Raw genomic sequence first — 17,856 nt, 5'->3', positions numbered from 1 at the left:
AAGTCACATTGGTATAATTTCCTGAGTAGCTGGGACTACGGGTGTGTACTACCACGCCCAGCTAACTTATAAAAAATTTTGTAGAGATGGGGGTCTCACTGTATTGTTCAGGCTGGTCTTGAACTCCTGAACTCAAGTAATCCTCCCACCTTGGCCTCTCAAAGTGTTGGGATTATAGGTGTGAGCCAACACACCCAGCCACTGCCTTTTATTCCATGCGAGTTCTTCAGAGCTGGACATATACATGCTCAATAAATTCCAGGTGAATTGAGTATCTTTGTATCAAAGTGAGAGGCTTTATAAAACATCATTAGGAATTTCACTGTTTGTAATTATTCAAAAGAGTAAATGGAATATGTGAGTACAACAAACTAAAACATGGAAGGGCATCACAATGAACTCTATGTACAGTAGGGTTGAGTATTAATGGAGTGGGGAGGGTTTTAAGTTCTAAAGTCAGTATATGACTAAAAGTCACATTGAAAAAACTACTTAAATTGCTCCCGAAGTACAATAATTTTTTTTTCAGCTGAATACAAGCCAACTAATGGTTTGCATTTGTGGAACAGGTGCATGTTCCACAATGATAAACATACAATATCTTTATTTTTTGAGATGGAGTCTTGCTCTGTCGCCTGGCTAGGCTGGAGTAGTGGCACGATCTTGGCTCACTGCAACCTTCGCCAACCACGTTCAAGCAATTCTCCTGCCTCAGCCTCCCAAGTAGCTGAGACTACAGGTGCGCACTACTATGCCCAGCTAATTTTTGTATTTTTTAGTAGAGATGGAGTTTCGCCATGTTGGCCTGGCTGATCTCAAACTGCTGACCTGAGGTGATCCACCTGCCTTGCCTCCCAAAGTGCTAGGATCTCAGGCATGAGCCACTGCGCCCGGCCACAATGTCTTTAAACAATAGAATAATTCAGTGAAGACAGAGGCTTACCCAATGGAAGACACAATGGAAGACAGACCTGCCTAAGTAAAGAGCAGATTATTAAATTTCCCACTATGCTCCCTCCCCAGACTACATATCCACTGAGTGTGGAGGCAGGTGGGAGTTGCCGAGTTTCACTGTTTTATTGTGTGTGTGTGTGTGTGTATGTGTGTGTGTGTGGTGTGTGTAAAGTTACATGTGCTTGATGCAACCCATTGTAGGTCAAACAGCCACATGGTACTTGCATCTAACTCCCAAGCTTACATGGTAGGTTCTTGAGGCCACTGCTGGAGAAACAGACATCTCACACATTCTAGTACTTAAGACATCTTTCCCTTAATAAGAATACTTAAGAATCTTTTCCTTAATAAGACTCCCAGGGCTACTTTTACCACTCTCTTTAAGAAATCAGAGGGATTTAAACCTACTAAGGCTTTTTAAGATTTGAGAAAAGTTGGGGGGAAAAATAACATTTTATGAATTTTAGCGCTTAAAAGGTGTTATCACATAAATTCTCCCTCACTATGATTCTCCAAAGGGTTTCCTTAAAATAGGGCTAAGTAACTTGCCCAAAGCCAATAGTAGCTAATTAGAAATAGGTCTAAAATAGGTTACTATCTATAAATGAACTTCTCTTCAGAATGTATTATCTCATAAAATAAAATAACTCCTCTAGACATCAGCAGCCAAATTTTGGATTATGAGGGTTTTTTTTTTAATCAGATTTCCTTTAATTTCATTTTGCATGGTCTAAGATAAAAATGGTTCTGCAACACCTGAGTATACCACTCATGGGAATAAAAGAAGGGAAATTAAAGATCATGCTGGAGTGGGACTGGAGAGGATAAAAGGTTTGGGATTAAAATTTCCCAAGTGTTATTTTTGCGGAAGTTCCCTACAAAGACCAGAGCTACAACTACTGCCATCTGCTGGTTGGAAAGAAAACCATTCATATGATAACTGATGTTTATGTCAGGAAGTGGTGGTTTCTTAGATTTTAATCAGAATCACCACGGTTGAACCCTGAAACTTGTATTCTAAACCAAATCTCCACGGATTCTTAGGCAGCCAGTCTATACACTGGAGAATTGTTATAAGGCTATGATAGATAAGAGGTATTATTTTTCTCCATCACTAAAAATAGGGCAATTTAATTTGGCAAATGATCAGTTATAATCCCATACTACTATATATAGTTGAAGCTACTTGAAAAAACAAAAACCCAATATACCAGGGTGGTGAAACAATTTTATTTCACAGTTGTGTTTAAAACCACAAAGACACCTATTTTCTTCATATAAAAACATTAGTACAGATACCCATACTTTCTAGAAAATGATTATACAGACCCTTTCAAAGAAAATGTATTCCATTATATGGTTTCAGTGAGGTTGCTTGGAAAAACTCACATCTGGACTGATACCTAAAACATAGCATTCCACTACTCTGCAACTTTTGGTTCAAAGTATAATTACTGTCATCAGTATGTGGTGCCTGTATTCTTACATATTTGATAATACATATATAGACTGGCTTATCACTTAATGTTCCATTGGTTCATCAGTCTTTTCTGCAGGTTCATCAGCAGGTTGAGCAGGCTTAACAGGGAAAGAAAAAAGAAAATATGTAAAATGAACACCTGATCAATATATACATCTAATCACAAATATTACATTATAAAAAATGGAGAAAAAGAGGTAAAAAGATATTCTGAATACTCAGTTTTAGTTCACTGTCCTGTTAACATTTCTGAGCAAAGCTTTTTTTTCTCCTTGAGTGCTCATGATTTGAGGTAAATAAATATTTTTTTATTAAAAAAATACAGTTAGTCCTTGAACAACACAGGTTTAAACAGTGAGGGTCCACTTGCACATGTAGATTTTTTTCTTTTTTCTTTTTTGTTTGCTTTTACTCTAACATTGTTTAGGGTGAAGTTTTTTTTTTTTTTCCAATAAATATAAACTAGCAGACCAACTGTGTAGCCTAGAAATATTAAAAAAAAAAAAATAAGAAAAAGGTATGCCATGAATGCATAAAATATATGTAGAAACCAGTCTATTCGGTCAGATGCAGTGGTTCACATCTGCAATCCCAACACAGTTGGGATGCTGAGGCAGGAGGATTACTTGAGCCCAGGAGTTTGAAACCAGCCTGGGCAACACAGTGGGATCCCGTCTCTACTAAAAACAAAAAAAACTAGCTGGGCATGGTGGCACGAACCTGTAGTCTCAGCTACTTGGTGGCGGTGGGGGTGAAGGGAGGTGAGATGGGAGAATCACTTGAGCCCAGGAGTTCGACCTTGCAGTGAGCTATGATGGCACCACTGCACTCCAGCCTGGACAAGAGGGCAAGACCTTGTCTTAAAAAACAACAAAAAAGAAACTAATCTAAATGTGTTAATTGACTATTTATGTTATTGGTAAGGCTTCCAGTCAACAGCAGGCTATCAAAAGATTTTGGGAGTCAAAAGTTATATGTGGATTTTCTACTGTGTTGGGGTTTGGTACTACTAACCCCCACACTGTTCAAAGGTAACTGTATATATAATTTCACAGTTCTGAAAACCTAAACATCATTGAACAATTCTACCATTTTATTGTACTTTGTATTGCTCAGGAGTAAAAGCTTTCCTTATATTATCACTACTATGCTTAAAATACCATCAGCACTTGTTAGACATTCTTTACCCCTTTACTAAACTCTGTGTGGTATTTCACAGCATGCTTCCCAACAGTGCTACTTACTTTAAATACTACAAATCTTACTCCCCCAAATAGTACCAACAATGTCCTTTTCAAGTTGAACAAACACATGCTATAGAAATTTCCATACTAGATTCTTTTTTACTTTCAATTACACAGCTATCAAATAAGCATCTATAAATAGCAAATGTGTATTCTAAACATTCAGCAAAAAGACCCATATTTAACCTGAGATTTACTTCTCGATGCGTTTCTCTTTATGAAGAGCCATCTTAGTGTCCAAAGCTGGCCCCAATGAGTATTTCTCCCAGTCTCCACTCACACAGAATCTGGGTCTAGCCAGTGACACACTTTAACAAACAGAATGTGTACAGGTGATGTTGTGCCAGTCCTGTGTCTCAGCCTTAAGAACGTCTGGCAACTTTCACTTCTGACTTTTGCAAGCCCTGAGTTGCCAAGATGCTAGAGACCCACTGGTGAAGAAGCGGCCCTGAGACTACATGGACAGAGGCTCAGTCATCCTAGTAGAGGTCTCTGCCTTCTAGATGCTCTTCTAAGACACCTAGAAGGTATGAGTAAAGAAGACATGGGACTAAAGTTATCTTGGGTGTTCCAGTTGCACCCCACAAATGACTGCAATGTTTGAGAGATCCCAGATGAGACCAGCAAAGAACCATGTAGCTGAGTCCCAGTCAGCCGCAAAATTATGAGAAGTAGTGTTTGTTGTTCTAAGCCCCTAAGTTTTGGGGTAGCTTATTAACTAGCAATAGATAATCAAATAATCAATGCTTCTCCCTTTTTGTGTTTATGGATATCACTGTCCCCTCAATATTTAACTTTACTCAGTTCTTAATTTCCCTATTGCTATTTGAATTATGGGCCCATTTCAATATTTAAGACAAAATGGAAAATTTACAAACACAGTTGTGGTAATAACAGTATCTTACAATAGAACTAAAGCCTCTTGTGTTATTATACCTGTGCCTTTCTCTGTGGTCTTTCTTCAAGACCTTCCAGGAATGGAGACACATCATCATCATCATAGATTGTAAACTCCAAGTCTTTACCAACAATTCCAATGGAAACATTCTGAGGGGTAAAAAATCATAAAAGTAAAATAATTAAGAGAATTTGGCTGAAAAAATATATATGATAAAATACTGAGTGAAGAAAGCAGAATAAGAATTTATATAGTACTTGAATAAAACTTTAAAAACTACTTATGTGTAGGGGAAAAAAGAAACTAGCAGACCCTTGTCATTTGCAGATTTAATATTAATACTCACTGTTGATTATCATGAGTAACTCCAAAGATCTGTATTAAGAAACATTTTTTTTAAAAGATTATGCAGGCGGCCAGGTGCGGTGGCTCATGCCTGTAATCCCAGCACTTTGGGAGGCTGAGGTGGATGGATCACGAGGTCAAGAGATCGAGACCATCCTGGCCAACATGGTGAAACCCCGTCTCTACTTAAATACAAAAATTAGCTGGGCATGGTGGCGCGTGCCTGTAGTCCCAACTACTTGGGAGGCTGGGACAGGAGAACTGCTTGAACCCAGGAGGCAGAGGTTGCAGTGAGCTGAGATCGCGCCACTGCACTCCAGCCTGGCGCCTGGCGACAAAGCAAGACTCTGCCTCAAAAAAAAAAAAAAAAAAAAAAGATTATGTGGGCTATAAAGTCTTCACATTGATATTAAACAATAATTATCCAATCACTATAACAAAATGGCTTTGTAAGACTGATTAATCTCACTTTAACTAATGATTATTAACCTCAAGTAGGCCTTAGTGGTTTCTGGATCCCACTATACCAGTTCCTACATTATTCATTCTCCCCTACTTTTGGACACTTCTTTCTAACATTCTCCAAGCTGTTTGTAGCTGAAAACCTTGTTCTTGTATTACTGAGAAAACATAAGCAACTGGAAGAGAACTTTCACAAGCTCCCACTGTATCCACTCTTTCCTGTACCTATATCCCTAGATTCTCTCCTTTCTCATTACAATTTCCTCTCTAGGGCCAACCCTTCCACCTGTGTACTATTAAAGGACATTGCTCTAACAACTTTCTCATTATTTTTCCTATGTAAATGCTTCCCTAAATTTACTTGGATTACTCTCAAAATCATGCAGCAAATGTGATGTAATTTCTTCCATCTTAAAAAACAAAACAAAACAAAACAATTCCTTACTCTCTTCTCTTCCAGTCACTACTCCATTCCTATGGACCGTCAACAGAAAATATCCTCCAAAGAGCTATCTCCAATTCCTCTTCAACCATTCTCTCCTGATTCCACTCCTATCAAGTTTTTGCCTTATCATTCCATTAAGGCTGTTTTGTGAAGTCCTCAGTGACAACTTCATGGCCCTTCCTCCTTGAAAGTTTATTCATTTGCCTCCAAAGATGCCTCATTTTCCAAGTTTTCCTCCTTCTTCTTTGACCACTTTTCTCAGTCTTATCTGCCAATATCTACTCATCTCCCAGTTGCTAAAGGTTAGAGTGTTCTTGGTTCAGTCCTCACAATGCTTGTCTAACTATTCAATTCCGATCTCTTCCAGTCCAGACTCTAAATGCCATTTCTATATAAAGATTTCAAACATTTGAAGTGTAGGTTGGACCACTCTCCATGGAACTCCAGGGCTTGCTTATAACTGCCTACTCTGTATCGTCAATTGGACAATAAGGCATTTCAAATTTTACAAGTCTACAACTGACTACCTGATCTTCCTCCCCAATGCCTACTCTAAAACCTGTTCCTCCCACTGTCTTCTTCATCTCAGTAAATCATAAATTTTTCTTTTCAATTAATCAGGCCCAAAACCTTGGAGACATTCCCCCTCAAAAGCTACAACAAATCTATTAGCAAACCTTTTTGGCTGTAATTTCAAAAGATATCCAAAATTAAACCACTCCTCTTCATCTTTAACTTACTCTGCTCCAATCACTATCATCTCTCACATGAATTACCTAAATAGCCTTAAAACTATTTCTACTCATAGCTCCACTATCTATCTACCTATACCCCCACAATCTGTTGTTAAATTGGCAACCAGAGTGACTGTCCTAGAACCTAAACCAAATTATGGTATTCCTCTGCTCAAACTTTTAATAGCCGACTCAGTAAAATGCAGAGTACCCACAATGGCTTATAAGACCTCCATTACCTCTCTGATTTCTTTCCTTTTCCTCTTCCTCTTGATCACTGACCCCATCACTACTGGCCTCCTTGCCTTGAATCTGCATTTGTATTTCCTAGAATAATCATGCTCTAGACATCTGCATAGCTCACATTCACTTACCTCCTTTATATCTTGTCCTCAAATTGCACTTTCTTGGTGAGGATATCCTTGTCCACCTATTTTAAATTACATCTACCTTCACCCAATTGGCCATTCTTTCTCTTTTTAAACCCTTTTTAAAATTTTTTACATAGCATTTAGCCCCTTCTAACATACTATATAATGTACTTATGTATATACTGTCTATCTTTCCCTACTAGGATGTTATGTTCCATGAAGGACAAGATATTTGCTGCGTTTACTATATTTTCAATGACTAGAAAGTGCCTGCACATGGTACATGCTCATTTGTCAAAAAAAAAAAAGCCAAGACAATCATATCCCAAATTAAAGAATGTGGTATATATACTCCATTACATTTATGCAATAAAGGTTTAAACTGTAATGTTAATATCTACAATTGGAAAAGATAATATTTACCTTTGTAGTTAGGTCCTGTTCTGCAGGAAGTGTCTCCCTTAAGGCACGCAGACCATGTTTAACTAGTTCATTTAAATTGCCTGTATGTAATAAATTAACAATTATTTCTTAATTTCATTGTTATGCTAAGCTTCTTTTATTTATCAGATCTACAGCCTGAAATTGTGGTTTTTAGTTACACACTAAACTTATCACAATAAAAACAGCCAAGTTTAATGCTAGACATATAATCTTTAAAGAGCATTCTATGACACTGCTGCCTATTAATTTATTTAATGAAAGGACTCATGATTTTTGTCACAGTTCTGATCTTCTCTTTTGCTAGGTCAAATCAAAATCCCTACTACAAATTATAGAACTCAAAGTTTTGTGGAATGTGTTCTGTAGAATCCTAGTCCCTCTATTTGCTCACTGTAAAAAGGAGTCTCCAACTTTTTCAATGTGGCCAGTATTGATACCAAGAACAAAGACATCACAAGAAAAGAAAACTACAGATCAGAATATAGATGCAAAAAAACCAAAAAAAACAAAAACAAAAAAAAACAAAACTACAAACTGAACCTGGCAACATATAAAAAAAATTATCTACCATATACAAGCAAGATTTATCCCAAGAATGAAAAGTTAGTTTAACAACAGAAAGTCAGTGTAACACACCTTAATAGAAGGAAGGGGGAAAACCTGCATAACCACCTCAAGAGATGCCTTAAAAGCACATGATAAAACCTAAAATCTTTGCATAATAAAAACACAAACTAGTAATTGAAAGGACCTCTTCAGTCTCATATAGGGCATCTACAAAAAGCTGACAGCTAACGTCATTCTTAATAGTGAATGACTAAAGGCTTTTCCCTTAAGTTAAGGAACAAAAAAAGAATGTCTGTTCATGCAACTTCTATTCATCATTGTACCAGAGGTTCCAGCCAGGGCAATTAGAAAGGAGAAAGTACAACTATCTCTATTCCCAGATGACATGATGTAAGGAATCTATAAAAAAAAAATGACTGGAATTAATAAACGAGTTCAGCAAGATTGCAGGATCATGACTGATATACAAAAATCAATTGTATTTCTACATAGCTGAAATGAATAATATGCAAATGAAATTAAAAAAACAATTCTGGCCGGGCGCGGTGGCTCAAGCCTGTAATCCCAGCACTTTGGGAGGCCGAGGCGGGTGGATCACGAGGTCAAGAGATCGAGACCATCCTGGTCAACATGGTGAAACCCCGTCTCTACTAATACAAAAAATTAGCTGGGCACGGTGGCGCGTGCCTGTAATCCCGGCTACTCAGGAGGCTGAGGCAGGAGAATTGCCTGAACCCAGGAGGCGGAGATTGCGGTGAGCCGAGATCGCGCCATTGCGCTCCAGCCTGGGTATCAAGAGTGAAACTCCGTCTCAAAAAAAAAAAAAAAAAAAAAAAAAAAAAACAATTCTATTCACAACAGCACCAAAAACAATAAAGTACTTGTAAGACAAATATGACTCGTACACTGAAAACTACAAAACAACAGTGAAATAATTAAATACCTGATCAGGCATGGTGGCTCACAACAGTAATCCCAGCACTTTGGGAGGCCAAGGTGGACAGATCACCTGAGGTCAGGAGTTCGAGACCAGCCTGACCAACATGGAGAAATCCCATCGCTACTAAAAATACAAAATTAGCCAGGTGTGGTGATGCATGCCTGTAATCCCAGCTACTCAGAAGGCTGAGGCAGGAGAATCACTTGAACCCAGGAGGCGGAGGTTGCAGTGAGCTCAGATCGTGCCATTGAACCAGCCTGGGCAACAAGAACGAAACTCTGTCTCAAAAAAAAAAAAAAAAAACAACCAAAGAATTACATACTTAAATAAATGAAGATATTCCATGTTCATGGATCAGATGCCTTGTATCATTAAAGTAGCAGTACTCCCCAAAATTATCTATAGATTTATTGCAATCTTTAGTAATTTTCTATCCAGATTGAAATGTGCTAGGCAGAGGGTGCTGATATGACCAGTTCTCAATCAAACTTTGGACGCTGAGTTTCTAATGAGCTTCCCTGGGCAGAAACATCACATACATATTGCTGCAAGTGTACTCTGTGACTCCTTGAGGAAAGGAAAGAGCATAAGGAAGCCTGCACACAGATTCCTCTCAACTGTATTTTTCCTTAACAATCCACCTATGTATTGTTATTTTATTGTTGTAAGTCTTACCTGGGAGTACAACTATGTGCTGAGTGCTTTAAGTCCTAGCAAATCTCCAAATTTAGGGGTAACTTTGGGGACCCCTAATCTATTTACTATAATTTAAAATGTTAAACTTTAAGCCAGCATTTACCAAGCTTATTTGTCCAAGGAATCCTCTTTTCCCAAAGTTAAACCTATTGTCATCCTACAACAGTTTGCTTTGAGTAATATTTCTCTTTTTCTTTTCTTTTCTTTTTCTTTTATAGAGATGGGATTTCACCATGTTGGCCAGGCTGGTCTTGAACTCCTGACCTTAGGTGATCCACCCACCTCAGCCTCCCAAACTGCTGGGATTACAGGCGTGAGCCACTAATCCCAGCCTGGAAGAGTAATGTTAATTAAACTTTTTTTCTCTGCATTCACTAAGCCCCAGATATTTCCTCCAAAGAATACTATTTCACCAGAAAACAGATGAGACAAATAAATGTAAAAACTCAATACCCTCCTTCCAATGCAAAGCAAAGCATTTGAAAACCTGCCCTGTCATAACATCTTAACTCTTTTACCTTCTTTTCCCACAGCTACACTGCCTTTTTATTTCTTGTTTATAGACTACTAATGCAGAAATGTCTGTGGCTTAAAATAAGAAAAGACTCACAAAAAACTAAAAGTGAACAGAACTTAAAACTGGCAGGTAGTACAATGGTTCTCCACTCTCCACTCTCCAAGGCACACTTCTGACCAACTGAATCAAGAATTTTCAAGGCTGGGGATATATTTATATTTTGAAAAAGTTCTACTCGTGATTGAAACTACTGTGATAACCAGAAGTTAAAACTAGTCTATGTGACAGAAACAATAAACTCTTCATGGGCCTAATTTTTTAAAAAATTATTTCTATAAGACTGATAGTTTTATGCATTTAGGATACTATGTTTATTTACTATATAGACTGGAAGAGGGAAAAAAAAAAGGGCAAGGCTATCACTTACACTCCATAAATTCAGACATATGTCTTTCCAAGTAAGTACGAGCTGATTGGGAACGGGCTCCAATCGACATAGCTCTGCAGTCAAAATAGTTAGCAGATGGACAGGTTTGGAAAATGTGAGGGCCCATATCCTACAAACAGAAATAAATATACCACATAATTATTTACTTTGGTTGAGCTAAAAATTATAAAAATTTCTAGTTAATAAAAAAATCATTAAAATATAATAATAATCAATGAACTTACATCATAACCAGCAATAAGCAGCCCAACACCATAAGGTCTCCGGCCATATCGTTGTGTTGGTATCTGGGTCTCTTAGACTAGTTAAGAGCTTGTTTTAACAAGGAATGAAGTACTCTTTACTTTCTTTTTTTTGGGGGGGAGGGGTGGAGTTTCACTCTTATTGCCCAGGCTGGCGTGCAATGGCACGATCTCGGCTCACTGCAACCTCCACCTCCTGGGTTCAAGCGATTCTCCTGCCTCAGCCTCCCAAGTAGCTGGGATTACAGGCATGCGCCACCACGCCTTTTTGTATTTTCAGTAGCGACGGGATTTCTCCATGTTGGTCAGGCTGGTCTCAAACTCCTGACCTCAAGTGATCTGTCTGCCTCAGCCTCCCAAAGTGCTGGGATTACAGGCTTGAGCCACTGTGCCCGGCCTATACTATCTTTATTTTCAAAGTATACATTATTAACAAAGGTCTCTGGCTTCTTCCTTAATTGTTGCATAATTCACCAGAGAAAGAATAAAATAGGACTCTATTTCTTTGGCCTAATATAAAATGTTTGACTTTCTACCAAACCTAAGAGTGCCAGCAAAATAATTTCTTCCCAGGTAAAACCTGATTTTTTGGATACAAGGGGTCTAGGATTTCTTGGGACATCTAGAATCATTAACAAACTTTAAATCCCCTCTAAAAAGATGCTTGGATAATTTTCCTGAAGTTGGGTTTATTTATGTCTAGCAAATATAAATTGCTTATACAGGCTAATGAAAGAGCTACCCAATTTGTTGTTTTAAAGTTTTCACAATCTTACCTATGTCATGTTATTACCATATTCCTAATAATTAACACAAATATCAAAACCCTTCAAAGTTCATATCCGTAAATGTTAACATAAAAAGGATACTGCTTCCAATTAGAGATACAAGACGAGACACAGGAAGTGGTCTATCAAATACAAATCTGGAATCCAAACACTCCTGACGCATAAAATTACTGAAAGAAACAAAAAGTTTAGTAATCTCAAATTACAAATAATGATTCCAATCTAAATTGTTTGATTTCACTTTGCATTCTTCTAAGCGTTTACATGGATCACATCCATATAATGAAGACAGAAGGTAAGAAAGACATGCCTGCGAGGGTGCATTTTTGTGTCAAACTCTGGAGCCACATAAGGCTTTTTGTTTGTTTGTTTGTTTTTGAGATGGAGTTTCACCATGTTGGCCAGGATGGTCTCCATCTCCTGACCTTGTGATCTGCCCACCTCTACCTCCCAAAGTTCTGGGATTACAGGCATGAGCCACCACGCCTGGCAAGGTTTTTAAAAAACACTGAAATATTTTTTAGCTCTAGGAAATCTTTGTCTTAAAGCACTTATAGAACAGAGAAGAGAAGGCTGAACAAGAGAAAAACAGCAATCTCTCTTCTCTTATCCTTCCCACTGTCAACAAGTTTGTCTTAATTCTAGGTCTTGAACCAGCAAAAAGAGTATCTACTCTGTCCTTTTTTCTTGAAAGCAGACTAACATTTCTCCAATAGGGCAATTGTAAGAAATAGAAATCACAGCAGAGGGCATCTTTACATGTACCTGCCACTGTTACTTATATTCATAAGAAGCACTCTAGAGGAGATAGTGGACACTAGCCACTGAGTCTCACCATTAAATCTGATGAAATTCAAGCAAGGTTACCATTGGGGAAAAGAGAATTCATGCCTATAAAGAAGATCAACAAGAAATGGACGTATCCCTTTCTTTCAATGTTGCTTTGTCCAGCATATGTGTACGTCACATCTGATCATCATGTTGACTACAGGAACCAAGCTATTTGTTCAGTATTTATATTTAAGTCCATTTCCCAACACTGTCTAAAAGTATACTGCCCAATATGGTAGGCAATAATCACATGTGGCTGTGAAGCCCTTGAAAAGTAGCTAGACTGAATTGAGATGTACTCCAAGTACAAAATAACATGTCAAGTTTCAAAGACTTAGTACTTAAAAATGTGCAATAACTCATTAATGAAGTTTTCATGTTGATTATGTGTTGGCATGGAAATACTTTATAAACTGGGTTAAATAAAGTGTTGGATAATATAATACATTTTCCACTTTGAAGGGTAGGTGGAAGCTCTTTAGGGTGTCATTATATTGCTGACTTAAGAGCAAGGGACTGGCTGAGTAACTTTAAATTCTTAAACAATGGCATCACTATTTACACTGCTTTTGCTGCTGCTGTTGTTTTAGACTAAAGTCTCACTCTATCATCTAGGCTTAAGTACAGTAGCACTATCATAGCTCACTGCAACCTCAAAATTCTGGACTCACCCAATCCTCTCACCTTAGCCTTTTGAATAGCTAGGACAACAGGTATGTGGCCCCACACCCAGCTAAGTTTTTAAATTTTCTGTAGAGATGGAGATTCACTATGTTACCCTGGTCTCAAGTTCCTGGCCCTAAGCTTCTCAAAGAGCTGGGATTACAGGTATGAGCTACTGTGCTGGGCCCACCCTTATAATTTATATTATTTCTTTCCTAATCAAATCACAAATTTAAGAGATTAGTTTTGGCTAACTACCTGCCACCCACAACACACTCACATAATACCTGAAAGGCACTGTGTTAATGCTTTACAGTAGGCTATTTAAAATACTTAAAAATAGACTTGGTGTGGTGGTTCACCCCTATAACCTCAGCACTTTGGGAAGCCAAGGTGGGTGGATCACCTGAGGTCAGGAGTTCAAGACTAGCCCAGCCAACATGGCAAAACCGTGTTTCTACTAAAAATACAAAAATTATCCAGGCATGGTGGTGGGCACCTGTAATCCCAGTTACTTGGGAGGCTAGGCAGGAGAATCACTTGAACCTGGGAGGCAGAGGTCGCAGTGAGCCAAGACTGCGCCACTGCACTCCAGCATGGGCAACAGAGTAAGACTCTGTCTCAAAAAAATAAAAAATAAAAAAGTATTTTAAAATTGCCTTGACAAAGAAAACACTGGAAAAAATTCAGTGTTTAGGTATTTAGCTCAATCTGATACTAAGTGGGTGAAAGCAAGAACTCAATCTGTGTGATTTCAAAGCCCTACCTCTTCATTTACGGATTGCCTTTCAACCATGATCTGTCTTCTCATAATCTGTCTCCTCAGACTCTCACAGAAATTTATCTGTTATAAACTAGATTTGAATTTATAGATAAACTTGCCTTTAAGTTCCTTTAAGACAAGATCCATGTCTGAGTCACTTATGTACACCCTGCAGTATCCAGTTTGTTTAGGTATTTAGCTCAATCTGATACTAAGTCGGTGAAAGCAAGAACTCAATCTGTGTGATTTCAAAGCCCTACCTCTTCATTTACGGATTGCCTTTCAACCATGATCTGTCTTCTCATAATCTGTCTCCTCAGACTCTCACAGAAATTTATCTGTTATAAACTAGATTTGAATTTATAGATAAACTTGCCTTTAAGTTCCTTTAAGACAAGATCCATGTCTGAGTCACTTATGTACACCCTGCAGTATCCAGTATTGAGCATTGCAAAAAAAAAAAAAATGCCTACTAAATACTGATGTATTAAAGAAAACAAGCACAAAGAAAACAAGTACAGTTCAGCTTGTCCTTAGAAACCAGATAAAAGTATCAAGCTCTTCTTAGACATAACATGCTATCAAACAATATACACTGCATTAACAAACATCATATTACTGAGTGACTTTTAAAAAGTGCTAATATTAGTTACTCCTACAGAGATCAAAAAATAGAAAATTTAATAACAAACTCAAACCCACCAAGGTATTCACAATCTTAATTTACAAGTCTGCCAATTCTGGCAGACAACTTCTTAAAATATCTTATCTGAATCTTTTTGAGAAAAGAGTAATCAATTATGAATCAAAAAGGGTGTTTATTTTTCATGATTATACTTACCATAAGAGTCTAGCATCAGCTGTAAGCCCCGCGATTGAGATACCAATATGGTTGTCAACATGGAGAATTTTTTTCTGATGAGCTGCAAGCTCTGACTGTGCCCTCTAAATGGAGACATTATAAGATGTAAAAATAAGTTTACAACCTTACTGTCTATGGGGAAATTTACATTAATAGTTTTCTATAGCGGAAGACATATTTATTACTTTACTTACTTTCAATGCAACCAACACTGCATGAGTTTTTGATTTCAGACCAACTGTGGCTGAACCTTGTTTAACAGCTTCCATTGCATATTCAATTTGATGAATCCTGCCCTAAAGAAAAAAAAATAAACACCACATCTTAGAAGACCTTTTATTTATTTATTTTTTAATTTTTAATTTTTTATTGGCCAAACTAAGCCAAGAAGACCTTTTATAAATAAAAAATTAATTTAGAGTTTCCAAATGTCAGGTGAGCATAGTTAAATCTCAACTGATATTTTTTAAACCAAGAAACTTTTTTTTTTTTTTTGAGACAGGTTCTCACTCTGTCACCCAGGCTGGAGTGCAATAGTGTTATCCTCAGTTCACTGTGACCTCTGCCTCCTGGGCTCAAGCAATCCTCTCACCTCACCCTCCCCAGCAGCTGGGACTATGGGCACGTGACACCATGCCCAGCTAATCTTTGTATTTCTTCTAGGGACAGGCTTTCATGTTGATCATGAAATTTTTGTATTTCTTCTAGGGACAAGCTTTCATATTCAGGCTGGTCTTAAATTCCAAGACTCAAGCAATCTACCTGCCTTGGCCTCCCAAAGTGCTAGGATTACAGGGATGAGCCACTGTGCCTGGCCAAAAACCTCTTTTAAAATAAATTTTATTGTATATATTTAAGGTATGTATGCAACATGTTATAAGATACACATGTATGGTAGGGTCACTATAGCAGAATAAACACATCCATTTTCTCACATACTCATTTTCCTCTGCTGTGGCAAGAGCTATAATTCACTCATTTAGCAAAAATCCTGAATACAAAGCACTACCTGCATTATCAACTGTAGTCTTCAGGTGCATTAGATCTTTCCACTTGCTCAACTTACATATTTGCTACTTTGTATCCTTTGTAGATCCTCTTTTTTCCTCCCCACTGCCACCCCCCTACCCTGGTAACCACTGTTTTATTCTCTATCTCTATATATTTGCCCTTTGTAACAAAAGATCCCACATGTAAGTGAGAGTATGAAATATTTTTCTTTCTGTTTCTGGCTTATTTCACTTAATATAATGTCCTCTAGGTCCATCAGGAAACCTATTTTAATTATAAATGCCACTTCTAGGAACATCTGAAATAATTATATTCAATATTTCCCAAGCCTACGCTCTCACAAGTTTCTAAATATATTACAGCCACAAAAAGCCACTTCACAGAAATGGTTTAAAAACATTATTTTACCTGAGGGCTCCAAACAGTGACATCATTGTCATACTGATTTCGAAACTGAAAGTAAAAGAAAAAAAGACCTGTTAATAGAAGAACATTACCAATCCCAACTCTTAACATTCATTAAGAAATATGCTTGTGTTTCCCTTCAATGTTAAGGCACTCTGTTCATGCAATCTTACTGGAAGATTACTACTGTACTCAGATGCAAGCCAATTCTACATTTACCATAAACTAGTGGGAGAGGGAGAAGCAGATCTAAATGGGTCCTATTTTTCCAACTTCTTATTCTAACACCCTCCATAGCACCCCCTTTAGGCTCAATTACTAAAGTTCACAATCAACCTTTTTGCCTATTTTTGCTTATGCTACTTCGTTTTATTGGGCCCTAATAAATGGTTAAAAGCCTTCCTTTTCTTTAAGTTAGCTTAAATGTCCATCTCTTGAAGTCTTCTCCTTTTATTCCCAAATCCCACTAACACATACTCCCACAGTTCTTTATCTAAACGTTCCTTTCTGTCTTTATGATTGGGGACATGTATGACTTGTTTTTGAACGTTCACTGTAGTTATAAATGTACAAGTGCTCTGTCTGTATATTCATATTTAATGAACAAAAACGTCCTCAGAAAGTTAGAGATGGATACAAATAGCTGCACCAATAGAACCATTACGGCTATAAAGACTACTATAACAAGTCTATCAGTACTGGGGAGAATAATCATGGGAGTGAGATTGAGTGCTAGAATGGCAGACACAGAACTGAAAACCCAGAACGCTATGTTGTAACCCTGATTCCACCACTTTCTCTCTCATCCTCGGCTTACTCATCTGTAACTAGGTGATTGAACAAAAAAGACTGAAAAGGGCCTCTTCTAATCGAAGTCTAGGGGAGAGAGAAATCAGACGGACCGACCAGGAAAGCAGACGCGGTCCAGGAACACCTGGGGGTCAAGTCCGCACTGGTGGTACAGGTAGGCCTCCAAGTCAAGTCCCTATCTTCTCCTCTCCCATACTAGGAGCTATTCTGGACCGCTCAGAATCTACTCCACTGAGGAATCTGAAATGCGAACTCATCTAGCTGACCGAGAAGGAAGTGTTGAAGGCCCCACGGGAAGCGAAAGCGGCGGAAAGGCCTCACGCACTACCGGCAGCCCCTAGCCCGGCCAGGCCGGAGATGCTGAATCACTGACAGAGCCTTGCCGTCTGCCGAGGCTCCTATGCCTCGTGGTCCCGGGCCGCGCTAAGGATGACAGGAGAGGTGGCTCATCATCCCCTAGTCACCGGACGTCTGCCCTAAACCTTCCAGAGATAGGGATTCAACGTACCATGGTGGCGGCGCGGGCCTGGTTGCAGCCTCCAGCAAAACTAAGAATCCAGGAGGTGCTGCCGAAACTATCGCTCAGCGATCTACTCAGAAGTCTGCGGGAGTTTGACTGCAGCGGCGTAGGGTATTGCAGTCTATTCCAGAGTGATCGATAGGCTCGCAACACTTCCCCTTCCTTAAAACTCCCAGACCTCTCGGCGGCGGGCGGGGCCGCGGAAGATCGGGGAACTGAGGTTGGCGGGAAACCCTCGGCTGGGAGCGCTGGCGGCTAAGAGCTGCGGGGTAGCCCTTGTCACGTAGCCCTTCTTGGTTCCTGTGTATTGCGGATTCCCTTCAGTTTCTCACCCGCCAGCGGGCTGCACCTAAAGTCGTCCGAGGCAACAGCTGTGACTCCTGGTGATACTAGCTTGCCACTCGCTCTCTCATTCA

General features: G+C 38.7%; 1 protein-coding gene across 3 annotated transcripts in view; it reads right to left on the bottom strand.

Annotated features, from left to right (window-relative positions):
- Nucleotides 1-2,165: 2,165 nt before the first annotated feature.
- Nucleotides 2,166-17,856, bottom strand: part of PSMA1 (proteasome 20S subunit alpha 1) — a 132,618-nt gene continuing 116,927 nt past the window's right edge. Inside the window, exons 1-10 of one of the 3 annotated variants that reach the window (XM_012456598.2) lie at nt 17,429-17,572; nt 16,114-16,158; nt 14,889-14,990; nt 14,674-14,777; nt 11,657-11,745; nt 10,770-10,840; nt 10,525-10,654; nt 7,357-7,436; nt 4,615-4,725; nt 2,166-2,532 (exon numbers count right to left, since the gene is read on the bottom strand). In XM_012456598.2, coding sequence (XP_012312021.1) covers nt 2,476-2,532; nt 4,615-4,725; nt 7,357-7,436; nt 10,525-10,654; nt 10,770-10,840; nt 11,657-11,745; nt 14,674-14,777; nt 14,889-14,990; nt 16,114-16,158; nt 17,429-17,431 — 792 coding nt within the window. In that variant the 5' untranslated portion in view covers nt 17,432-17,572 and the 3' untranslated portion in view covers nt 2,166-2,475. Of the gene's footprint in view, nt 2,533-4,614; nt 4,726-7,356; nt 7,437-10,524; nt 10,655-10,769; nt 10,841-11,656; nt 11,746-14,673; nt 14,778-14,888; nt 14,991-16,113; nt 16,159-17,428; nt 17,573-17,856 lie in introns of those variants that run through there. The other 2 variants (XM_064365145.1, XM_064365146.1) reach the window with 2 other exon arrangements.

This window comes from Aotus nancymaae, unplaced genomic scaffold, assembly GCF_030222135.1.
Source record: "Aotus nancymaae isolate 86718 unplaced genomic scaffold, 86718_ANA_hifiasm-v0.15.2.pri h1tg000059l, whole genome shotgun sequence".
In the NCBI taxonomy this organism is placed as follows: domain Eukaryota; kingdom Metazoa; phylum Chordata; class Mammalia; order Primates; family Aotidae; genus Aotus; species Aotus nancymaae.
This window is presented reverse-complemented; position numbering and strand designations above follow the sequence as displayed.